The 25,509-nt window shown below is 47.3% G+C and overlaps 1 protein-coding gene across 3 annotated transcripts in view; it reads left to right on the forward strand.

The window, feature by feature from the left end:
* The window catches only part of SETD3 (SET domain containing 3, actin N3(tau)-histidine methyltransferase), a 64,560-nt gene that overhangs the window by 11,043 nt on the left and 28,008 nt on the right, over positions 1-25,509 (forward strand). For all 3 annotated transcript variants that reach the window (XM_019639270.1, XM_019639269.1, XM_019639268.1), the window contains 4 exons: positions 863-955; positions 2,137-2,285; positions 4,640-4,712; positions 5,023-5,279. In XM_019639270.1, the coding sequence (XP_019494815.1) occupies positions 863-955; positions 2,137-2,285; positions 4,640-4,712; positions 5,023-5,279 (572 nt within the window). The remainder of the gene's footprint in view (positions 1-862; positions 956-2,136; positions 2,286-4,639; positions 4,713-5,022; positions 5,280-25,509) is intronic.

Here is a 25,509-nt window from a genome sequence, read left to right on the forward strand (position 1 = left end):
GCCTCAGCAGCTTGAGGACAGGCACTGTCTTCACGTATTCCAGGGCCTCAGTCAGTGTTTGCTGCTGGAAGAAGGAAGGAAGGCTGGTCAGCCTTAATGGTTCTGAGTCAGCGTCTACCTGGTTGGTCATCAGTGGTTACTTGCCACATAGACTCCGGTCCTTGGAGAAGAGTGGGCCGAGAGGTTTGGCAGAGCGTGGGAAGGGCTCTCTCTTGAAGCTAAGAGCTGTTCCAGAGGAAAGAGCTGCTGCCGGCTGGGTGCCGGGTGTGTGGCCTCCGGAGCACCGGTGCTGCCCTGCAGTGGAGCCCCAGCTTCCTTTTTAGCCATGACTGTGCCGCCCCTTTCTGTGACTCCCCAGCGTGCTTAACATCATGCCTTACACGTGGATGTGACATGTTTGTTGACTGATTGTCCTTATGTCCATATTGATGGTTCCCTTAGAGAGCCATTGTTACGGGTTTAACTGGAAAGAAAAGTTAACTTCCAGTGTCACCTTCTCTTACCACCTAGAAGAGTTTTCAGGGCAGCGTTTTGCATGTTAGCACAGCTCTTTAGGTTTTCCTGTTTGCAAGTATGACCTGAGGACTGAGTAGCAGCAGCAGGAATAAGGCAGATGGAAACGGGGTGCCCATGCTAGGTACTGGGGCTGCAGTTAACATGTGGCGTTTGAATGGTTTCAAAGGGTTTATATGCCTTGAAAAGTATAGCTGACTTACACTTCTCACGTTTCTCATCATGGCTGTAGTATCTTTGTCCTTTAAAAATAAACCAACAGCAACAACAAAACCCAAACCCTCATTCTTCTGAAGACTACCAGGTTAAGCGGAAAGAAAGAAATGTGTGTGTGGCTTTTGTGTTACAGAATGCAGTAGTCCTGCCCCTGGCCCGGGAAAGGAATGGGAAGAATACGTACAGATCCGGTCTCTGGTCGAGAAAATACGAAAAAAACAGAAAGGTATGTTTTCTACAATGCTAACACTAGTTTAAGAAAGTCATGTCGAGGCTTGCATAAGTCAGAAAGGTTTCGGGAGTTCGTCTTGGGCTCCGTGTCTTTCATGCCTCTGCGAGGCTGTGGAAGGGGCTGCTAGGTCGGGAGAGAGATTGCCCCGGGTGTCTCAGGGGCCCCCCGTTTCTGAGAGGCTTAGCCTGCTGCGGGAGGGGTAACTGTGGAGCTCTGCGGGGGAAATGCGTGTTTCTGGGGGCTAAAATGGTACACGGTTTCTTTATCTTTATTTTATGAAGTACATATTTAATTCTGTTTTTCCATACTGTGTTCCCTTTAGGGTTTGAGGTCAATCCATAAAGCTGTGTGTGGTCAACACACAAGTATTTACTGATTGGTTAATGTTTTGTCAGGATTTACCATGAGCTTAAACACATTTTCATTAAATAAGAGATGCACTTTTATTTCCGAGCTGCGTTTTTCCGGGTGTGTTCAGTAGACGTCGGGATGATTCTCGGCCACATTGGCGAGGGGCCAAGTGTCAGTGGAGAAAGCCTATTCAGTGTACCTATTGTTTTTGCCCTGGAAAGCACAAAAAGCAAGGATTGGTATTCAGGGCCACGGGAAGGCGGAGGAGAAAACATCGTAAGGAGCCTGCGTTTAAAAGGTTGAGGGAAGCCTCTTAGACTCCCTGTTTATTTATTGTCATGAAAGTGAGTCAGAGAGGGTTTTTTATTTGCTCCCTGAAGTACTAGCTTTATTGCTCTCCCACAAACATCTACAGACATGCAGCCTTTGGGTTAGATGGTCTCAAAGCCCAGATGGTGACAGGCTCCTTTATGATGTGTTTATTGGCACTAAATGTAGACTGTGCTAATCCCGACACACCAAAAATGGGGCAGAAAAAGTTTTGTGTATCCTGTGTGTCTTCTGAGTACAGACTGTTAAATACAGCTGATGCTAAAGTTAGAGATCTCCTCCGTTCTCAGTAAGTGAAGAGTAAGCTCTCTTCCCTGTCACCAGTTAAGGTATGTACTCTGACTATCTGGTGATTAGTTTTGAGTTTTTTCAAGATTGGAGTGTTATTAGCATTTCCTATGTCAGTTACACTCTGTGCTTCATTTCCTGGAGGTTGCGTGAATGATCTATGTCGTAAAAGCAGCTCTTGTTTCCTGAAATGTGGATCGATACAGGTCTGTCTGTTACTTTTGATGGAAAAAGAGAAGATTACTTTCCTGACCTAATGAAATGGGCCTCTGAAAATGGAGCTTCTGTCGAGGGTTTTGAAATGGTTAACTTCAAAGAAGAGGGCTTTGGTTTGAGAGCAACAAGAGACATCAAGGTGAGTTTATAGCCTGCTGGTCTGGGAGGCCTGTGTGTCTGGGTTGTGGTGTCGTGCAGAGGGCACAGCACGTGCAGACAGGCGCCTTGGGCTCCGCTCCTTTCGGCAGGCAGGCAGGCAGGCAGTGTGCAGCCAGCAGTCCCTCTCCTGCTGCAGCAGCCACCTAACCAACCCCGTGTTCCAGGCAGCCCCTCCCAGCTCCTCCTCCTGGGAGTCATGGGGGGCGCGGGGCAGGCGGTTCCCATTTCTGGGCCTCTCTTAAGGACCATAGACTGCCTCACAGGATTCTGATTTAAATACAGACAGGATGTGGGCTCTGGTGGTTTGCAGGGAGCGCACCCAGGGCCTGTGGTAACCTGGGTGTGGGGTGGGTGGGGGCCGGGCAGCGTTGAGGATGCCACCAGGTTTCTGGATGGAGGACTGAGTGATGGGAGGCACCACTGCTGAGATGGCAAACCAGAGGTGATAGGAAAGGAGGGAACACACACATCTGCTGAGGGACAGATGCTTTTTCTCCGCTCTGGTCCTTCCCTCCAGATGGAGGGGGCAGCAGCCTCTCTCAGCCTCTCACTTGTGCCTCTCCTAGAAAGAAGGCGGAACTTAATCTGTTTAATCATTTGGGGAAGAAGGAACTGGGGTTGGCCTTTCTCTTGGTGGGAGCTGGCTGCACAGGTGCATTCATTGTGCTGTGTCCTCTGCACCCTCTAAGTTTTCCAGGGGCAGGTCACACGTGGGGAGGCCTGTGGGGCTCCAGTTCCGCCTGTAACTAGGTGGGAGAGTCCGTCTAATTCTGGGATTCAGTAGGTGATATTTTGGGTGACCATCTGTTGTCGACTCTGTCTCTCTGAATTGCTTCAGAACTTGGGTGGAGGAAATGGGTGTTATTTAGTAGGCCTCTCAAACTCCCAGCAACGTTTTTGGCCAGTTGTAGTTACACTAATAAACCATACACTGGTTTATTAGATGCCTATTAAATATCTAGTATGTCAGCAGAACTCTGCTTGTTTTTATACCTGACTTTCAAAAAAAATCCAGCTCCATGATGCTTATAACCTATAGTAAGGAACAGGACATGCAGAAACAGTTCACATAGTAGGTGGACGTGGGTAAAAGGCAAGAGGAAACGGGGTCACACGTTCTCCTCTTGCATCAGACGGACCGCGTCATCAGTGTGCATGCTGCCCAAAGCATCCTAGCTGTGGTTTGTCTTCACTGCGTGCGTGGGCTTTTTAAGGCTTTATTGAGGATAGCGCATATCATTGCACATGTTTAATATGTACATTTGATGAGTTTAAACATGTGATACACCCGTGATACATCACCACAATCAAGGTACTACAAGTAATGTAAATACACATACAGAACGTACTGAGAAAAAGCCTCTCTTATTGCCAAGATAGGAGATAATACTTTGGGGGAAAAATGAGGAAACCACAGCCTGTCTTAGGGCCTTGTGCTTTGGTGGTAACTGTTTTTAAAGACAAGCGTGGAGAAGAAGGACCGTTCTCTAGCTTCAAACACGCAGTAGCGTGCAGAGCAGTTCACATGGACAGAGTAGGGTTCTGTTGGAGGTAGAAATTTTGTTATTTAGAACTTAGAAATATAAGTACAGCAGAGACTAAAATAAACACCTTTGTGGTCCACCCTAAGTTATACTTCTTTCAAATTAAAGTTGGAAGTCCCTTTTTTTTTTAAAGATTTTTTTATTGGAGAATTGGGGAAGGGAACCAGTGTTGAGAATTGGGGAAGGGGAACAGCCAAGTTGTTGTCCTTTAGTCTTGGCTGTGGAGGGCGCAGCTAGCTCAGCTCCAAGTCCAGTCGCCATCTACCTGCCCATTGGCAGCTCGCAGCCGTTCAGCTCAAGGTGCCGTGTTCAGTCTTAGTTGCGGGTGGGCATAGTCACCATCCCATGCGGGAGTCGAACTGGCATCCTTGTTGCTAAGAGCGCCCGCTCTAACCACTGAGCCATCTGCCCGCCCATTGGCAGCTCCGCGGCAACTCAGCTCGGGTGCAGCGTCACTGGTCCTGTGGGAATCCAACCGGCGGCCCTGTTGCTCAGAGCTCACGCTCTTAACCAACTGAGCCACTCGTCCGGCCCTGGAAGTCCCTTTTTTGATTGTCTCTCAGTATATATAGTTTTTCTACTGGAAATAGGATTTTAAACCAGCTTCCACTCACTTAACCATATTATAAATGCTGACATTGAAAATGTATTTGGTCATTAGAGGGAAGTGCTTCCCTGCAGCCGTAAGTTGTGTTTCACGTGTGGTGGGGCTCCCGACCGCAGACACTGTTGGATTGAGGACTGTGATGTGTTTTGATGATTCTGCTGTTTTCTTTTTTTTTCCTCCTAGGCAGAAGAGTTATTTTTATGGGTTCCACGGAAATTACTAATGACTGTTGAATCTGCTAAAAATTCAGTTTTGGGTGAGAACGATTTCTGACTTTTTAAAGCCAAGTGCAAATGACAAAAATATATAAAATGGCATTTTGTGGCGCTAAGGACCATATTTGGTTGTTTTCTCAACTAGCAAACTATCCCCCGAAATCCACATTAAGTGTTTCCATGCTTGTAATCTGGCATAATAGAAGAGTGTCCAAACAAAAGATTCGCATTACTTTAAGTGAAGTGTTACAAGACTTTTCGGGCATTTCCATAACTTTAATATTTATTTTGAATGCATGCTTCTTAAACATGTTGGTGGAACTTACGCTGTTAACTTTTGGGTTACTTCAGGGCCCTTGTATTCTCAAGACCGAATTCTTCAAGCCATGGGGAATATCACACTGGCCTTTCATCTGCTGTGTGAGCGCGCCGACCCTAACTCCTTCTGGCAGCCCTACATTCAGACCCTCCCCAGCGAGTACGATACGCCTCTCTACTTTGGGGAAGACGAAGTTCGGTACCTTCAGTCCACACAAGCCATCCACGATGTCTTCAGCCAGTATAAGAACACGGCTCGGCAGTACGCCTACTTCTATAAGGTCATTCAGGTGAGCCGCTGGGTACGGCCTGTGTGTCAGGGTGGGAGGAGAGGGAGATGGATGACACAGGTGTTCCACTTGACAATTGGTTAAGGATGCTTAAACATTTTGCTTTCTACACATGAAAATGTGTTTCCATTTTTATAGAAAAATCACTGAAATATGGTTCAAATGTATTGACTTCATCAGTGTCCATATTAATAGAAGCAGCAGTTATTCCTAAGCTATGAAAGTCTCTAAGTTTTTCTGAAAACAGCAAAGTACAATAAAAATTTAAAAGCTACAAAATTATCTAATACAAAAAGTGCTCTGTGTATAAATTTTCCAAGAAACTGAAGGTCTATTTGGGGGTTCTTATATATATTAGCAGTAAAATGTTGACAATTAATTCACTAATTATAATGCTGATTTCTTTGTTTTTTTTAAAGTGTACTGTATATTCATCAGTTTTAATTTATCCTAAGTAAAAGTGTCTATGAGGTTGTGAATGAGGCCTTGGGGCCCATGGTCAACAAGAGGACAGCTTCCTATGGAAACGAGGACATGGTGGCTGAAGCCACCTCGGCCAGGCAGTGTGGTGGCAGTTGAGAGGGCGGGCCCTGGGGCCGGCCTGCCGGGTTTGAGCCCCCACGGCACCGCTTGGAGCGCTGTCCTTTTGGGCAGTCTCTATGCTTTCGTTCTTGTGTCTGTAAAATGGGGTAATTCAGCGCCTGACTCACAGGGTTGCTGAGTGGATGAAATGAGTTGCCCTACGTGAGGCCGTCAGTACAGTAGGACTCAGTACAGACATGCTTGGGTTATGTTGCCGTTTTGTGTTTCCATCCTTCAGTCCCTGTTGTTTGCTTGTTTTGTTGTTTGTTGTTTTTAATCTCTTCTCCCTCATCCCTGTAGTACCTTATGTTCACATTTCTTAACCTTTTGTACTGAGAAACACTGAGTGGCCGAGGATAACGGAGACTGTTCTTGCACGACTAGGGACTAAACCCAAAGTGACCCATCATAAGCTCAGAATAGCTTCGAAGTCTCATGTTTGTGTTGCTGCTGTTGGTGTGTTTTGGTCTCATGTTCATAAATCTTAAAAATTCATGCAAATGTTTATGTTTGCTCTAGTTTTAAAATCTTGTTAAATGACGTCCTGTCAAGTCTGATTGGCATTGTAGGTAAACTGTCCCATCTTTCCTGTGACCCCACATGCCCCTGGGTTCGCTGGGGAACCCCCATTCCAGTGGGAACAGCCCCACTTCTCATGTAGTGGATGCTGCGACCCTGCCGTGGTCAGCGTGGGTGTGGTCAGTGACGGAGGAAACGGGACTATCACTTAACATTAGCAGAAAAGGCGGCAGAAAGGAATCATTACCAACTGAAAATCCATCATAATGAGCTTTCATAGAAAAGTTTTTAATCAGTGATTTAGTGTCACCATGAGATGTGCTGGGTGACAACTAGGAAGTTGTAGGCTGGAGTAGAAGATTCCTGCCTGAGGACTCAGGACAAAAAAACACAGATTTAAGCAAAAGTTATCTTTCCGAACATCGTATTTTGAGCCTGGCTGTTTCTCTGGTTTTATAATGTTCTCATCGCTTATAGATGCTTTCAGTAATAACCCCGAGGAAACACGAGTGTTAGCATCTTACTATGGCCGTTTTATAAGTGCCGTGTTTTCTTACCTCAGTACCAAACTGTGTATCGCTCCTGCTTTTCCAGGATCCGATGGGTCTTTGCTCTGTCAGTAGGTCACTTCATCAGTGCATTGTCATTCAGGGATGGGGAGAGTCCATTACATCAGTTCATATTTAACATTTTCATTACAGTGACCTCTGCCCTCAGTTTGATTCTTTTTTTGAGGGGCATTGTGGTCTTAACCTTTTTCAGGGTCAGGGGAACCCTTTTCCCAGAGAAATGCACGTGTGTCCTACATCACAAACACTTGCATACCATTGGGGGGGTGGGGGGGGGATCAAATTCCAGAACTCAGTTGGCTGTTTTTAGTTATGACTTCCCATTTAAAATAATCTTCCTGGGGTCTGCACCAAGCTATGCATCTGAACTGAAACCAATTGTTGTTATTCTGTGTTGATGGCTGGCTTGAGGGTCTCTTGTCCACTGTCCCCTGGAGCACCAGTGATGTGACAGCAAGCATGATTCGGGTCCCTGTGTCTGTGGTGGTGATCCCACATGCACTGAAGTATCAGGGTCCATTCAGTCTCACAGCCTGCTTCAGGCTTTAGAATTTTTATTCTAGAAGAAAAGTAGTACTAGTACTGATTTCTGGTAATTATGAATTCTTTTCGGTAGATTTTATTGCATTGCATTTTTTGTTTTTTTAAAAGTTTTTATTGGGGAATTGGGGGAGGGGAACAGACAAGTTGCTGTCGTTTTGTTCTTCAGTCTAGTTGTGGAGGATGTTGCTTCACTGGCCCAAGTTGGCACCATCATCGTGCTCTTCCCAGGTGAGGCAGATTGGTCGCCGGCCTCTGGACGGCCGCTCACGGCGGCTCCTGGCAGCTCACACCGGCAGCCCACTGCAGCAGGGGCTGCAGCCTACACCGTCACCGGCAACTCACGGCAGCCCAGCTCCAGGTTGAGCTGTTGTTCAGCATCTTAGCTGTAGAGGGCAGTGTCACTGGCCCCTATGTGGGATCCGAACCGGGGCCCTGCCGCTCAGAGCTGGCCTCCCAAGCCAGCTCCCAACTCAACACGCCACTCGCATTTTTTATTTTAATGTTTCTCTTTCTCTCTCTCTGGTTGTTGTTGCCTAAAAACTAGAAAAATTATTTCCTTTGTTCTTTCTTCTCAGCATGTTTCCTTGGTCAAGGACCTTTTAGTGTGGCCACTTGTTAGTTCAAATTACTTTCTGTCTTTAACTTGCTTTCCAAGTTGTGTAAAACAGTTTTTCAGAGCCTCTGCTGGTCCTCATGGCTTGGGCTTCCTGGTCTTTTATGTTTTTTACATCGTATTTACACTGTATCCTTCTTGAGACGTTCAGTATATGGTATGTCCTTTAGGTGTTCAGCAGATGATCATATGTAACCATAAGCCTCAAACACAAGGAATTTGGAGAGCATCCCCAGGTCCTGGCATAACATCCTTTGGTTCGGTGTCCTTTCATTATAATGTTAATGAAATGCTGGAGGAGCTTACTCTTGTTTGTATCAACTCGCCTACAGTAAAATTGGTTTTGTTGTATGTCGTTTTGCTTAAAGCTGCAGAACTCATCAACATTACCTGAGGACTTCCTGGACCTGTGTTAAGATACAGCACCTGCTGGTGAAACTTCATACTGCAGCTTAATGATTGAATGTCAGCACCCAAACTCTGGAAGCGAAATTTAGAAATGTAGCTCAGCCAAATGCTGGGAAAGGCTTGTGTGGATTGACAGCCCTAAGTGGTGGTGACACTTCTGTCGATTTGTGAAAAGGACACCAGGGAAGGAGAGCATTAATGGTGGAAGGCAGTTCAGTGGCATTTAAACTGTCTCACATTTTTAAACCTATAAAAATACTCTCAGCAGATCAGGACATTCCAAAGTTTAGCTTCAAGGTAGATGTTTCCCCTGGAAGTAGATGGCCAGTTTTGTTTAGAAATCACTGGAAAAGTAGGATTTGGCTTAAACCCAACTTTGAAGTAGCGTAAATGTGTGAAACAAGCCAATTATATCAGGTTGGATTTGATTTGACATGGGTGAAGGATCGTCCAAACATTTCGCATCCATGTCAATGAAAAAGAATCTTATAGATCCTGTGAATAAGCCGCTACACCGGTATTTCCGTCTAATGGACCCGGCACTGCGGTGTGGACTGCCAGCTGTCCTGAGGCTAAGAGCTGCCTTGGCGACACACATGCCTTCCTGTGTTGTTGAGCTTGAGCATGACGCTCTTTGAAGTAAACGTGAGTGTCCAGGGTTTAGGAGAACAGGGGCATATCTGTAATATTACTGTTTTTCCATTGATGTCATCATGTAAGTGATTTGTCCCCCCTTCCTTTCATCCCCCTTTGGGGTCGATCAAACAGTTGGCGAGGTGCAGGGAGATGGAGATGGAGAAACTCACTTGTGCTGTGAACTGGCTTCAAGGCACGCACCCATTGCCGCAGCTCTTAAATTTCCTGCCTGACGCTTCGGGACGGAGGCTGCCTTCCTTGAATAGGCAGCTTGTCCTACCTAGCCAGAAGATTCGAGCAGCCATGCTCATAACTTGCTGAAAACAGGGCCGCCCAGAGCTAGAGGAAGAGGTCACTTTTGGTTCTTGGCATCTTGTGGCAGTAGTGACTGAATACAAACAGTCGCTTCTCCCATGTTTCATGTTCTCCTTGTGACAGAGCCACACAAGGGTAGCACGAGATGTGATTGCCAGAGAGTAGATTTAGCCTGCGTTTTCCTAACACACGTCTACACATAGAAATCGGATCATACACAAGGCCTTCAGGAAAGAGCATCACATTAGAGTAAAAACCTCTGGGCACTAGGGCATCAGCTTCTTTAAAGATCCCGCCACCCTTAAACTCTCGGGCACTGTATATCAGCACCTGAAGCCATTTGCAGACGGGTGTGGGTGCGTTTACTTGAGCTGCACACACGTGTGCGCGTATGACTTCCTCTCTGGTGGCAGAGGCTATGCCCAGGCACTTCCCAGTGTGTGCACTGCTCGTACTCCACGTTGCCCCTCCCAGGTGGCATGGGGCTCTCTGGAGTCAGCCTTCCCACTCCGCTGGCCCTTCCGCTCCACCTAGAACCTGTGTTAAGAGTCTCCCTTCTCAGATAAACCACCTCCTCCTGACCTTGGATTTACCATCTTCTTTCTGTTTTTAACCCATTGTGTCCTCTTGATTGTTTATTAATTCAACTAATATTTACTGAGCATCTCTCAAGTGTGGGGTACCACACCTGGGGATAGGGATTAGTATCTGTGGGGATGCAGAGATTTGTTTTTTGATTTTGAAATCATTTTTTAGACTTACAAAAATGTTGCAAACACAGTACAAAGTTGAGAGCATGGCTGTGGACACTGCTTCCTAGATACCATTCTCTTGACCTCACTCCCATTTAAATTTTTCCCTGGAGGCAAATGTGTTCCATATGTGACATTTTTGTTCTCAGCCAACTTCATGGCAGTGTCACGTCCACTGACTGAGGGGTGAGGGGCATGAATTGCTGCAGGAGCGAAGAGGGAAGGGACAGAGTCAGGTGATGGTGAGGGTAAGAGAAGGCCGATCGAGTAGGCTGGAGGTATTGAGATTCACGAGCAGTGAATCCAGGATAACTCCTTGGATTGTGATAACAGGAACTGGGTAGAGATTCCAGGATGGAGGAGGGAAAGAAGGATTTCTGTTTGCAAGTTGTTCACCTGAATTGGCCGGGGGCCTTTTTCCGTGACGCCAGGTCCCTGTGGGACTGACAAGTGAGGGTTAAGGTGGCTGGGAGTGGCTCCTGGGCACATCGGAGGGAACCAGAGGCATCCCATGCCACCTGCCCAACTGGTCAGAGTGACCCTCCCTGATGCTGCTCTAATCCTTCCAGCCACCTGGTGAGGGAGGTCCTCCCTTTGCAAATAGGAATCTGAGCTGTGGAGCAGGTGGTCCAAGGCGCACTCCTGGGCTGGCTTCAGAGCAGGTCAGCTAGACCGCAGCCCAAGCTAGCCACAGGCCGGCTGAGCCAGTCCATCTCTGAGGCTGTTTGAGTCTTAACCGGGGGACAAAGATGTGGTTAGGTTTTAGGGGCAGAACAGTCTTGTTTAAATCTGTCTTGGGTTGTTACTTTACAGAAAGCTGGCATGGCTTGCTGCGTGCGAGGCCTGCGCTCTTGGGTCTGTCTCACAAGCCTGCATGGGGTCCTCCTGCTGGCGGTTTCTTCCAGCCCCTGAACAAAAGCCCTCCTGTCCAGCCTTAGTCTCAGCTGTACTGAGGGGAGCTGTTCACTCTTGGAAGAAGCCTTAAGGCCCGTGGTTGCCCCCAAAGCGGTGATGAAGCTGGTGGTCCTCTCTCTTATCATCCTTACCGATGTGACTTTTAATGATATAAAACATGAGAGAACACCAGGATTGAGGCGAATCAGTCCAGACTTGCACATCTTTGGAGGGATTCCAGCTCCTTATAATCTTTGTGAGCCTCTGGCTATCTTGCTGAAACTCCCTGCCCTGCGTCCTTGCTTGTTCCCGATAGCTGACCTTGACCATTGTTAATTTGTGTTAAATGCATGAGTGTTGTCCTTAATTTAAGGTTTCTGATTTTGTCAATTATCCTAAATGTGTATCTGATTTTCATTGTTTTCATAAACATAGGCTGCAGCTATGTCATTTAAAAAATCTGATTTGTGTGTGTGTGTGTGTGTTTTTTACTGTGATCACTTGCTTTGACAGTAATTCAGATAGATTCAGACCTCACCTTCTGGGAATCTAGAGTTCTTTGTTTCTTCCAGCGTTTGTTTTAGCAGCCTTTGGGGGACTAAAGAAATGAAACACTTTTTCTCTGTATTCATGGTTCTGGTTGGGGATGCCATGTCTGACGCCTTGTCGGTGGCCATAGTCCTGTCTTGGGTACTGAGGGTGTCTGTACCAGGGGCAGGCTGGGTAGCCCCGTGCTCTGAGTCCCCTAGGACTTTTTCAGGTACAGATTCTGGGATCTCCAATCTGCTGAGTTTGCTGGTGACACGCCCGTCTCCTGTCCTTGTCACTCCTACCGACTTCTCCCTGAGATCCCTCCTGGTGAACCACAGCTTTCCTCCCTTTCTCATTTCATGACCTGATTTGGGGTCCTGGACCCCTTTAGAAAAACTTCCGACTTTGCTACTCAGAGTTAGGAAAGATGTCCAACAAAGTAGCACACACAGGTTGTCCCTCATCGCCTACTTTACATCCCACCAGGCGTGTGCATGTTAGTGAAGCACCTACGTGGGGACGGCAGACACCTAAGGGAGTGTCTTACCTGTGCGCTCCTGGTGCTAGGACTCAGGAAGCGGGTAGCATTTAGGGCCATGCCTGCTGTGTGCCAAGCACTGTGAGAACTTGCTCTTCTTTATCCTTAGAGTGAGGAGGAATCTGAGACAGAATTAACCAAAGTAGTTTCAGAAGAAACCTCCACGACCAGGCGCTGGTCGGTGGTAGCTGAATTCGTGTCTGGAGAAGTGGAAGCAGAGGTCAGATGGGGCCTCACTCCTCTGATGGTGTTTATCGAACAGACGCCCCTACGTGCCAAAGGTGGGCCGAGGGGCTTGACGAGGCTCCTTCAGGCCTCGTCGTTACCCCAAAGTTGGGCATCCCCCCTTTTTACAGGAGTAAAGAAATGAGGTGACAGCTGAGGGCGAGAAAGCTGACCAGAGCTGCTGATGGCGACTCAGGGTTGAAGCCAGACCCGGCCCTCCCTAGAGAATGTGTGCTGTTTCCCTCTGTCCCCACAGCCCCAACCTTTTCACAGTCGCTTGTCTGTCCCTCCCGCCCCCGCTTCACCAGTCCGTGCGTGGTCTTTCCCACAAGTCTAATCAGTAGGACTTTTTGTGAAAATCCCCACAAGTTTAGAGACAAAAGAAGCTTCAAAAAAGCCTTTCTTGAAAACTGCTGCTCCTCCCAACCCTCCCATCCCCCTGCCCTAGTCCCTCTAAGGTCTGTATTTGGTGAGTAAATTCCCTATCCTATGGGCCATGATTTGGAGTTTTATTTTTGTTTTGGGGTTTTATTTTTTGTATGCCAAAGAGGGAACTTGCTTATATTTTTGAGACCTTGGCTAAGCGCCCTTCTGAGAACATTCTTCCGAGTTAACACATTTGTAACCACTCATGTTGGTTGTTGGTGGTGATGCCAAATTCTCTCACCTGCCTGCAGGACTGTTTCGTAATTTCTTAGGGTCTTCACGGCATAGGCCGCAGTCATCCCATGCTCACTCTTTGTGTTTGTCATCTATTCTCAAGGAAGAAAACATTTGTTACAGAAGTATGAAAAGGAAATCGTGACAGAAGAACCTTTGTAACATCGATGATTACATTATTAATATATAATTTTAATCAGCAGCTGAATGTGGAGGCACAGTTGGCACTTTATACTCTGCTGCATTTTAATGCCAAGTGGAAGAGTGGATTGAGCTTAACCTTGGGTGAACTTGAGCGAACCTGTAGACTGTCTGGTGAGCTCACGAGAAGGATTGCTTTACCAGAAGTAGGAGCTTAGTGAGTCGTCCCAGGCAGGCCAGGGTGGCGTGTTGCCGTTCCTTTAAAGGTGCCGTGGCTCGGACACAACTGCCACTCCAGCCTTCCTGGTTTCCTTGCATTGGAGGCTCTCAGTATTCACCGTGGCTACTTGCTTTCCACGTTTGCATCGCTTGTTAACCGCACCTGGGATTGACACTGCCTGACACTCTGATTTGAATATTTGGTCCTTCGCTCTAGCCCTGCTGGGCTTACAGCTCACTACAGGTGGACCACATTGTTTACCATCATGGAAATTCATTACAGCAATAAGTCTCCGCTGGGTATATATCCAAAAAAGTGCTTGTGTAAATATAATAGTTTCAAAAGCAGCCTTGTTAATAGCAGTTCTTCTAGCTCCGTCCTGCTGTTCACACTGTACCCTGCCTGCCAGCCTTGACTTTTCTGTCCATGTTTTTGTGGGGTGCAGTGGACTGTGGAGGCAGGAACAGCTCCTTGGGCTGAACCTGGTGCCTCCTGGGTAAATCTGGGCAGGTTATGATGGAGTCTGAGTTCCCTTATCTGTAGAAAGGAGACTGGGGTGCCTGCTGGCCGGGCTGTGGGAATAAAGAAGTGATACCTGTGCAGGCCTAGCACACAGGTGCCAGCCTTGCCCCAGGCCCAGCAGGGTCGGCCCAGACCACTTCCGCGACCCTCCCCTGGTCTCTGCCAAACCGTGCTCCCTGCTTACAGCCTGGTTTTGCAAGGAAGCCCTTCCCGGTGTGAGGAGACTGGTTAGGGAGCCACTCCATATATGGAGGCAAAATATGCCCCTTAGAACTTCCATCTCATCGCTTTTTTTCCAACTTTTAGAGCGAAAGAGTAGATTTCATCATCTGTCATGAGTCCTGTCCCGCCCCCATCTGCTCTCTGACTGAAGCGTTCACTCAGCAAACACCTTTTCTGCAGGATGCACCTGCTTGGAATCGATGGCTCACAAAATTAACCAGAAGCTTACATTCTGGGCATGTTTAATTAGTTCAGTAAAAAGTGATATTTAAGGGCACAGAGGAAAAAACATGAGAGTTCAGAGAAGGAAGAGCGCTTTCAGCGGAGAAGCTTGAGGAGGGTTTTTGGCTTGTTTTTAAATGGGAGAAGCGGCATTTGGAGACGACGATGGTATCACGTTGATTAAGTGAGGACCTACGTTTGTTTAAGGCAGCGGTTCTCAACCTGTGGGTCGCGACCCCTTTGGGGGTCGAATGACCCTTTCACAGGGGTCGCCTAAGACCATCTGAAAACAAAAAGATATTAACATTATGATTCATAACAGTAACAAAATTACAGTTACAGAGTAGCAATGAAAATAATTGTATGGTTGGGGGTCACCACAACATGAGGAATTGTATTAAGGGGACGCGGCATTAGGAAGGTTGAGAACCGCTTGTTTAAGGCCTTATAGTTACGAGCTGCGTTCATGTCCATCCCAGCAGTTCATCCTCAGCTTGTGGCACGGGGATGTCACTCTCATCCACTTAGGAGGTAAGAAAACTGAAGCTCAGAGGGGGTAGCCTGGCCCAGGTGAACGGGGTCTTGCCTCTTGTCTCCCTGACTGAAGGGCCTGAGAGGTCATTTGTGGGCGTTCCCTGGGCCACTGCTCCGTGTCTCAGAGACGCGCCCGGCACTCTACCCTCTTACCTTGCTTTCTTTCTCTCCTAAAGCATCAGTCCCTGACAACTGCTTCGTCCTTCATTTGTTTATACTTTATGTCGCGCCAGTGAATTGCCCCTCTGCCTGTGGCTGTGTGGACATCTGAATGTCTACCCCTGACCCTGTCCCCGGCTGTCCTCCTCGAAGTCACTGGCTGGCTCCACCTCACATATGACTGGAGCCAAATGCTCTGTGGTTACTGCACTTGAGACCTGAGTTATGGTTTTGGAGCTGTCACTTTTAGGCCCACCTGTGTCCTTTAGTCCTCGAGCTTTATCAGATGTTATGATTTGGGTAGTTCTGTCCTTTCACAAATCCACCTTATATTTTCAGCTCTAAAGAAAAAGTGAGTTCCAAAAATCAGTAGTTGAAAACACAGCATGCATACTGGTTTTTTTCACCCAGTCCATCACATCAGGAAAAAACAGTAACAGTGTTCTTTTTTTATTAAGTCAAATAACTACCTATTTAAAATCTTCTCTGATGAGAATGGAGTTTTACTGAAGGCTGCTTCTCTTCCAGTTCAGCGGTAGGTGGTACAAGGAGATAGGAAAGTAATATGAGGTCCTTGCCCTCTAGACGGTCATAGTAGAGATGGGAGAAGAACAGTTGGCAGGAAATGTTGAAAGCAAAAAATGGTAAACTGAGGCAGTGTTTGTTCTCTGAGCTCTGTGATGCCTGGGGTGTCCAGTGGTACCTGAGTTGGGACTTGAAAGGCAAACTTGTCTGGTTGAGGGGAGTAGTGTCAGCAAGGGTTTGGAGTTGGGGCGAACGGGGCAGATATAGAGCGGCAGGAAGAGACAGCCGAAGCCCAGCAGAGACAGAGCGAGCCCCTGGAACGGAGGGAAGTCACTGCAGATTTGTGGGACCAGCTCCATGGGTCTGACATGGGCATCCCTCTGGGACGTGTGTGGCTCTGGGGCTCAGGCGGGGGTGGGATGGAGCAGCTGGGACCTTAGCAGCTCTGTTCTGTGACACCTGCTCGAGCGGCTCAAACTCCCTGAGTGTCAGTGCCCACAGTTACAGCCTACCCTGCCTCGCTTATCGAGGGGTATAAATGTGTTTTTAAAACGTAAAGCATGCTGTTAACATCAAGATCCAGAAGGCGGACCTGCACCCTTCAGCGGGGTCGGGAAGGAGAGTTCCTGGATGGGTTGTACAGTCAGGAGGAAGACAGAGAACTGGGATGGAGGGTGTGGGAGCTGGCGAGGGAGAGGAGGGGGCCAAAAATGGGGCGGGAGCCAGCCCTTAGGCCTCCAGCAGGCCCTGGATTTCTGTCCTGAGTGTGACCAGGAGCCATGGGAGCCCACCATCAGATTGACCTGGGTTTACCTCCTTGTTTAAAGATAACCTCCCACTAGGCAGGCCTGAAGTCCAGATAGCCTGAGGAATTTGAGAAGTACTTTAAGGTAGAATTGACAGTATCTGGTGACAAGCTGAATGTAAAGAGTTTGGGAGTAGTAAGGATGGTTTTCAGGCTTCTGGAATAAATTGGTTTTAAATTTATCTTGTCCCCCTTGCTCCTTAACTGACTTTACCAACCTTTTTCTGGTTCCCGCCATTATGCTTTAGAAAGGAAATTTTCAATCCTAAATTTCTAGCTTATTCTAACCTAAGACACACCAAAAGTAATCTTGTATCTGAGTTTTCAGTCCAGACAGGCTTATTTTGTACTTTGGAATATATATTTCAAGCAGAAATCTTTTGTATGCAAAAGTCAAGCCCGGAGCAAATTTTTATTGTGAAATTATAAGCTTGTGAAAGTGAAGGCTTTAATGGAAGTGCTCGCCCAACCTTAACCATAGTGACACACACAATAGCGTGTCTGAATGAAAAGCTGTCAGACGGGCAGCTTTCAATTTAAATATATCAGTGATTTCAAGACCGACTCTAATGAGTTTTAAAATCTTTGTGTCAGTCTCATGTTTTCCCTTAAATGCTGTGAAGTCGTTTAAAATTAATAAGCCAGTTTTTATTTGGCAGCGTTTACATCAGAACTGTTCCCATCGGCTTTGAAGTCCTTGCTCTCATGTGGTCTTTTTATTAGTCTTAAGTGAGTTAGTGGCCATGGTTCCTAGAACCAGAAGGACATTGGCTTCCGTTAATGAGCAAGTAGGCTAACCTGAGGGACAACCTAGATACAGCTGCTGTGTCTGAATGCTGACGCTTCGTCACCTGAGTGGGGGCAGCGCCGTGACAGGAAGTGTGTCAGTGAATATTAATGTAGGTGTGAGATGCGTTTCCTTGAGTCAGTGCGGTGTTGGACCAGGATGTGTGGAGGACTTCGGAACAGCATTCCCAAACTGAGAAAGATCCACTGGGGAGAGCCAGTCTCCATCACACACACGTGCGTGCAAATACCCCCCCTTCCCCTCCCCACACGTGCGTGCACACCTCCCCTCCCCCGCGCAGCCACACAGCGGTCTCGCTGCATCTAGGCCTTCCGCTTTGGCAGCGAGCGTGCTATCCCCACTCATACGTCAGGGAACATTGTTCGGTGCCCGGACGGCAGCGAGCTAACAACGCGGCGTCTGTTTTCAAGCTTTCAGTCTAGTGGAAAACCAAATCCAGTAGGTGATACAGTAGCAATTGGAGGAAACTAGCCCAGAAGAAAGGGAACGGAGCGGGGAGTCAGGAAGTCAGGAAGGGCTTCCCAGAGGTGGGGATGGCAACTGACTCTGAATGAGGCCCAGGAGTTTGCCCCCTGGAGGGCAGAGGGCTCATTGTGGCTGGAGCTGGTGTGCCTGGTGATGAGAGGCAGTGAGGGTGGGGACAGACAGGCTGGAAGGGAGGGAACAGAACTAGCGTGTGGTGGCACGTTCCTCGGTGCCATGATATACATTAAGGACAATTCCATCCAATCCTCACAGTAGTCCTGTCGGCCATATTGTTATTCGACAGGTGAGGAAACGGAGGCCTCTTTCCTGGTCTGTCTGTCCCAGGACTTAAATGCATACCTAGTCATTGGTACAGCAGAACTTAAATTCGTGCCTGGATCTGAAGTACCTTCTCCACTGTATCATTCTGACTTCATCTTGTAACCAAGGCAGCTGGCCACTCATTCCATAAACATTTATTGAGTACCTGCTGCTCCGTCAATCCGATTTGTATTTCAGCACAAGCTGGTGAAATGTTTTAAGCAGTGGCTGGTGTTCTAGGGGACCTGCTACAATGGAAGCACCACGAAGGCAGGGGTCAGCCTGCGTTGTTCAGGTGCCAGACCAGGGGGTGCCGGCACGGAGCTAGAACTCTGTCGTCAGTTCCGGGGTGAGAACTACAACTGCTGTGTGGGGCCAGGAGAAGGTTGCAGCCGAGTTCACAGTGTCAGCACTTATCGCCACAATTCTGGATTTTCTTTTGAGGTGTGGGTGGGCACTGCCTTCGCGGAGGCTGCTCTAGGAATTAAAAGCACCGTAAGAACTTGACAGTGAACCACATCAAACTTGCATGAAGAAAAAGTCATCCCAGGCCAACCTCACTGACTTGTTTCTCTTTTTAATTTAAAGGGGGTGTTTAACCTCAGAGAGGCGCTCATCCCAGTGCTGGGAAAAAGTGCCGTCTGAATGTGGGTAGTTAGCAGATGGCGCCAGGCTGTGGCGAGGCCTCCGTGGGCCCGTGTGCAGGCCGCCTTACTGGCCCTGTCCCTGTCCTGCCTGACGCTTTGGTCGGGATAGAGGTGAAGACCTGCGGTCAGATTTCTGGGTGATGAAGGGCTGAGGAGGAGACTTCCTGTGTAGACGAAGCCTCTTCACTCAGAAAGCTCTCTGACCCTGGAAGGACACACTGGACAGGAAGCATCTGGAAGGCAGGAGGCGTAGCGGGAAGACCGATGGCTAGACAGCTGCGCCCTGGAGTCCGAGCCCCTGGAAGTAGCTCGTTTTGTGACCATGGACACATCACTCACGCACTCTCAGCCTCACTTTCCACGTTATAAGAGAAGAGAAACCTGCCCCGTTTCCCTTCCTGTTTTTCGCCTACAGGAGTGTGAGGCTAGGTGAGAAGTGGAAGGAAAGATGGCTTTAGATACAGAGCATTTTACATGTGCATGTTTTTTTTTAAAAAAGAAGCTACCTGTCACTGCCAGTCAGGGGTCCTGGAGAGGTGATTTTCAGATAAGGTGTGAACTGAACAAGATGACCTGAGAGTTCCTCCCGGTTCACTGCACTGTGGAGAGAGCGTCACGTTCAAGGCGCCTGGGGTGAAACGGTGCAGGCCGAGCCCTGTCTCCCTCAGTCCCGGTGCCCAAGCTGGTTGGGGAAATTAGACACATGGGGAAAGCTAGATGACAGGAAGCCATCCGAATAGAAGGATTTCACAAGTTGATATAAGATCAATTACCAAAATTCTAGGCAAAAGCTGCTAAGAGAACCTCAGAGACAGGAGAGAGTGAAGTGATTTAAGAGTTTGCCACATAAAAAATACGGCTATACTTTAAAGGCTTAGCTAGAGATCAGTAATAGCTCCCAAACATTACAAATTATGAACTGTTTTTGTAAGATTTATCTTCAGTCTCTCCAGACATTATATATGGCAAGTAATAGAAAAAGGTAAAAATAATATCTTCTGATGAATTATATCACAGTAATAATAGGCTTTTGACTGTATCAGTTAATCTCTAAAATGGCCAATATTAATAGAGTAATTATACAATAGGCAAAAAAGGTAGGGAACATTTAGTAACCCCCTGTAGTAGGTGAGCAGCTTGGGTTGTTGACACCTGTTGACTTTTACTTTTTTTTAAATTGAGATTTAACTTACAGATGTAAAGTCCACATGTGTTAACTATAGATTAGTTCTTATCCCAAGTAACCACCACCAAGACCAAGCTGTGGCACATTTCTAGCACCCCAGGAAGCTCCCAGTCTCCTTTCCCAGTCGGTACCCACCCCCCTTTTCAAGAGGGGACCTCTCTGCGGACTCTGTCACCACAGGTTACTCCTGCCTGTTGATGAGCTTCCTATAGGTAGAGCTGTGCAGTGTGGACTCGTCGGCCTCTGCCTTTTGCTCAGTGTAACGACACCTGTGACATTCATCCACGTTGCCAGTGGAGCAGTTTATTCTCTTTGTAATTGCCGTCTGGTTCCCCACTAGGTGCACATACCGCAGCCCATCCTGCCCCTGGCGGGCATTTTGGTGTGCCCCGCTTTGGGCTCTTATAAACAAAGCAGCTGTGAGTGAGCCTGTGTCTGTCCTCCCGGGGACATAGGCCTTCTCTCCTTCTGGGTATTCTCCTGGGAGAATTACTGGGGTATTGGGCAGTCACCTGTGCAGCTTCAGTAGCCGTCAATAACCCGTTTTCCAAAGTGGCCGGACCAATTTATGTGAACATTTGAGTTGCTCTCCACACTCGGCCTGTGAGACATTCCTTTGGGTATCCCAGGTGCCTGGTAGCTCTGACTTCCGTTCTCTGATGACTGACAGTCTTGAGCGTGTCTTCATTTGCTTGTTAGCTACTTGGATATCCTCTTCAGGGGCGTGTCCAATCAGGTCTTCTACTCACTTAAAACAGAATTGTACTATATTCAACTTAGTACGCCCAAAGATTATCTTTTAAACATATAATCAACATAAAATGATTAATGGTATAGTTTACATTTTTTATAATAAGTTTTCAAACTTCAGCATGTACTTGGGGGAGAGTATATTATTAAGTTTTTAGTTGTGGTAAAGTATGTAACATAAAATTTGCCATTTTGACCATTTTTAAGTATATAATTCAGTGGCATTAGTTACATTTAGAATGTTTTACAACCATCACCACCACCATCTATCTCCAGAGCTTTTTCATCACCGCAAACAGACTATAAACGTTGGTAACCGCCGCCCTCCTCCCCTTCCATTGCCCACGTATAATTTGGTGCTTCCTTCTGGATGTGTGTCTTTGATAAGACATGTTTTGTGACTATCTCCTCCCAGTCTGTGGCTTGCCTACTCGCTTTCTTAATGATATCATTTGTGGAATACAAGTTCTTCATGTTAATGAAGTTTAATTTTAATGAATTAAATGAATTAGTTTTAATGAAATCTAATTAATCACTTTTGTTTTTTTAAAGATGACGTTTTTTGTGTCCTTTTAAAGAACTCTTTGCCTGGCTGAGGGGTTCTCAACCAAAGCAATTTGCTCCTCGGGACGGAAACAGTTTTGGCTGTCACCGCGGGGTCAGGGGTGCTGCTGGACCGCACTCACAGGACGGCCTCACAGCAAGCAGTGGCCGGGCCAGAATGTCAGTAACTTGCGCTTGGGCAACCCCGGCCCAGCCCCAGAGCCGGAGGGTGTTCCTGTGTTTGCTCTGGAAGCCGTGTTGCTTTACGTTTACATCTCCAGTCCGTCTCTCTTGAACCCTTGTGTACGTGTTGAGAAAAATTTAAGAGAAATCTTGATTCTTCTACATCTGCACTTCTAGCCTTTTATTTAAAACGAAACTCAGTATGTTGGTTATCAGGAGCTTTCTATGGAACATAGTAATGTATAGAACTAAAGTTTTGGTATTTGGTGATTTAAAAGCAACATTTGAAGCATGAAGTAAATGGCCTGGCATTTACAGAAACCAAAGATGTTTTCCCCCTTTCAACCTGATTATTAAGAACTTAATTTAGAGTTTTTGCTGTTGCTTTTTAACTTTCAGGTTACAACCATTTTGAAAATCCCTGCACAAAAGATTCAATTCATAAAATAAATTGACTGTAACGTGCTGTTTTTATCACACTGTTATCTGGTTCTGTGCATATAAATGGTGTGATAGGACATTGGCTAGACAGAACAGAATTTGGTTTTTCCATTCCGAAAATGTTCAGCTGTATTTCCACTTGTCAGGGCTTCCATAAAACGGACCCCTTAAATGTGCGAATGCTGGTAGGAGAGGTGAATGTTTTAGGATAGTTAGGGTCCGAAGGAGGAGAAAACACTTTAAGGAGAGGTGTCCTGGGACCAGGCAGAAGCTGAGCTTCCAGAGGACAGCAAGATGGAGCATTGTTAGGAGAGCTTTTCTGTGTTCTGTGGTCGAGGCGAGTAGATTCGTGGTATTCTTACGTTAAAATCTAATTGTATGTGAGAATCTATGGCTGAGGAGTGGTCAGATGGAGAAAACTGTCACATTGACCAGTCTGTGTCGTGAATGAATGGTCATTGCTGTGTTGCTGAACCTGACCCTCGCAAGGGGATCAGTTGATCTAAGGTTAGATGCTTAGATCTCACTTTAAAATCCTTAAAAACACATGATGCTATTTTGGGGCACCACTGGTTCCCCTTTTTCTGCATTTGTGTTATGCACTAGAAAGTGTGTGAGATATGGAATCGGGACACCTGGGTTTGAGTTACAGCTCTGCTTCTAAATAACCTCAGGGGTGGCAGGTCACTTAGCCTCAGTTTCCCCATTTAGTAATGGAGGCACCAGTCACTGCTGTATGTTGGTACTGGGCAGACTGCATGAGAAGTGTAAGATCACTTTGGAAAGCTTGAATCTTCACATAAATGGAAAGTACCTGCTGTGGGCACACCCAGTTTAAAATAATTGACTATTAATGTGTGTTATGTTTCTATAGAGACAGCACTTGAAGTGGTTAGGCGAATGGGTTCAGAATCGCCTCCACTTTTCAGCTGGGTGACCTGGGCCAGTTTTCGTCTGGGCATAGTTTCTTTATCTGTAAGATGAGGGTGATGGTAGTATCCATCTTAGGGTTACTGTGAGGTTTGAATTTGCTAACATCTGTAAAGTGCCTAGGACATTTCATGTGCCTGGCACATAGTAGGTGCTCAATAAATGTGAATTATTTTTATTGTTACTGTTAGAATTGATTTGGATAATAGTGAAATTCAGGACCTGCCTCCATCAGACCCCTTTCCACACAAACTGACCAGTGCTGTGGAAACAGGTGTGATTAGTTCTGGAAATAGGTAGTTGAGGTCACCAGCACTGTGACGTGGTGGGGCTGCTGGGTCCCAGACGCTCTGCTGTGGGAAAGAAAGCGGCTTATGAGCCAGGTGCACAGCACTTCCCTGCGTCTCCCCTGCTCAGCAGATCTGAAGTTTAATCGTTCACTAATGAGTCACCTGCTTAATTTCACTCATTTCTTTATCAGGGCCGTTTTGAGTCCCTGGAGGGCTGAGAACAAACTTTCTTCAGTTTTGTTTCCACAGCTCCCATCCTGAAGTTTGGCGTGTTGAGTAAATGAACTATTTGCAGGTCAGGTCCAAACCTGTACTAGTGTTCTGAGAAAATGAATAATATGGCCGGAGTTAGAGATCCTGAGAAAAACGTCACGTGGCTGGCGTCTTTGGCCCTGCTGTCAGAGATGTTTCTGACGTTTACTTAAGTGAAAATTTTTTTTAAATTATAAACCATACATATGTATAATACAACATATTAGAAAATATGCAGTAGCTTAAGGAGGAAAATGAACTCTTTCTTTATTCTATGTAGCAAGGTTTCAGTGACTCAGAGCTGCAAGTGGGCAGATCCAGACAAAGATGGGGCCAGAATTCCTCACGTGAAACTCAGCTTCTCCCAGATGGCATGCTGCCTTCATTCCCGTGTGTCCATCTGCACATATGAGGGTGGAAGGGGTTTAATCAGAGAGCACAGATCTCTCTTCTCCCGCTTGGCGGGAGCTGGCACTAAACCAGTTACTGGACTCACCCTGAGCGAGCCTGAGTCATCTGGGAGACGCGTTACAAATGGCGTTTCCTGGGCTCCACTCTCGGGCCGTAGGTCTGGACCGAAGGCCCGGATGCAGCACAACCGGAGAACAGTGCCCTGGATTGCAGGCCTCGGGGAGAGCAAAGTGCTTCTTTGGAGCCTGGCCAGAATCTCTTACGATTATGCTTCACCATTTTCATCTGTTTCAAAGAACAGAAACAGGTGTATGGAATGGAAGAGACCAAAATAAATCCGTAAGCATATAAGGTGGGCCGTATGGAGGCCTTCAGATTGCCTGCTTTTCATAAGGAACTTTGGAAATGGAAGCGACTCAGATGGGTTTCCATGTTGGATTGGATGCTGCCTAAGACTAGCGGTGTAGAAGCAACTGTTCATCACGTTTTAACTAGCCAGTGTCTTTGTTCAGACTACACAGCATATGTTTCAAAGAACTAGAGATCTCTAAAAGCTAGAAAGTTGGGACTGACAGAGTATTAGTTCTCAGGTGACTAGAGCAGCTGGACATGGTGTCATCATGTTGATGATAATCATGAGACAGACTAAATGACCCGCGTTCTAAGCAGCCTTCTGCGTCTGATTTGAAGAGAATCGAGGTGTTTCGTCCACCTTTAGTTTCCCTGGCTTCTCTCCATCCTTCTTGAAATCTCCCCATGCCCACCCTCTTCACCTTCCTCTCTTTGCCCAGCCCAGCCCTTCCCCACGTCCTTGGCGGCATGATGCCGCCACGTGCCTTGGTTCTGTCACTTACTCTCCCTCCCGTGCTGCTTTTTCCTTTTTTCCTGCCCATGTGTTCATTGCCTCTTTCCTACAAGGCAGGAAGCACCACCGTTTCCCAGTGCCTGGGTCCTGGAGGGTCAATGCCACGGAACAGGGAGGCTCAGCCGGCCCCGCCCCATCCTCCACCCCCTCCATGCTGTCTGAGTCATCCTTCCTCATTTTCATCATTTTCCAGTGTCGACCAAATTTAAATCCTTCTTCCCGGGAGGACACTAACTTACCGATGCCCCTCAAGTGCAGCAAACGTGGCGTAGGCCCTGCCTTGTTCTACAGAAAGAGAAGGACGGTGGGTGTGGGCACTGCTGCCGAGCACAGGAGCCAGCCCTGTGCTCGGCCCCCTCTGCAGGGCCCTCGGGGCGCACCCTCCAGCTCGAGCCTTTCCACCCGCTGCCTCCCTCCTTGCGCTCTGCTCTTCAAAGGCCGCCGCCTGGGCCTCCGCAGATGCTCGGCCTCCTCCTGCGTTGCTGTTCCTGGTGCTGTCTGTGGCGGCCACTGCCCGCACTCAGAAACCTAACCCACATGTCCCGCCTTCCATGAGTCATTGCCAGGTCTCTCGTCCCAACAATGTCTGTGGCCTCTTCTCTGTAATTCCAACGCATGTCGCTTGTTCTGGTGTGACACATTATGTTTTGCACATCTGGACTCCCTGCGATGGCCTCATAGCTGCTTGTGAGAAGGGGACCCACCTTTCTCTGCTGCCCCCACAGTGCCTTCCACAGAGCAGACCCTCGGTAACGCGTGGTGAGTGCTGGGACGGGGCTCTCCTGGAATGGACTGAAGATTCCGAGACGTGCGTTAGCACATTAGGGTGAAGCGGCACCCCTGCATCATTTTCCTTCAGGTAATAGCAACCTGACTTCGGTAGCTTTTCCAAGATTGAGCACATCCGTTTTATAAAGTTTCTTAGCACCTGGCTCCTTTTCCTATATATATATATATATATATATATATATATATATATATATATATATATATATATATATAT

The sequence above is a fragment of the Hipposideros armiger genome, unplaced genomic scaffold, assembly GCF_001890085.2.
Source record: "Hipposideros armiger isolate ML-2016 unplaced genomic scaffold, ASM189008v1 scaffold_43, whole genome shotgun sequence".
In the NCBI taxonomy this organism is placed as follows: domain Eukaryota; kingdom Metazoa; phylum Chordata; class Mammalia; order Chiroptera; family Hipposideridae; genus Hipposideros; species Hipposideros armiger.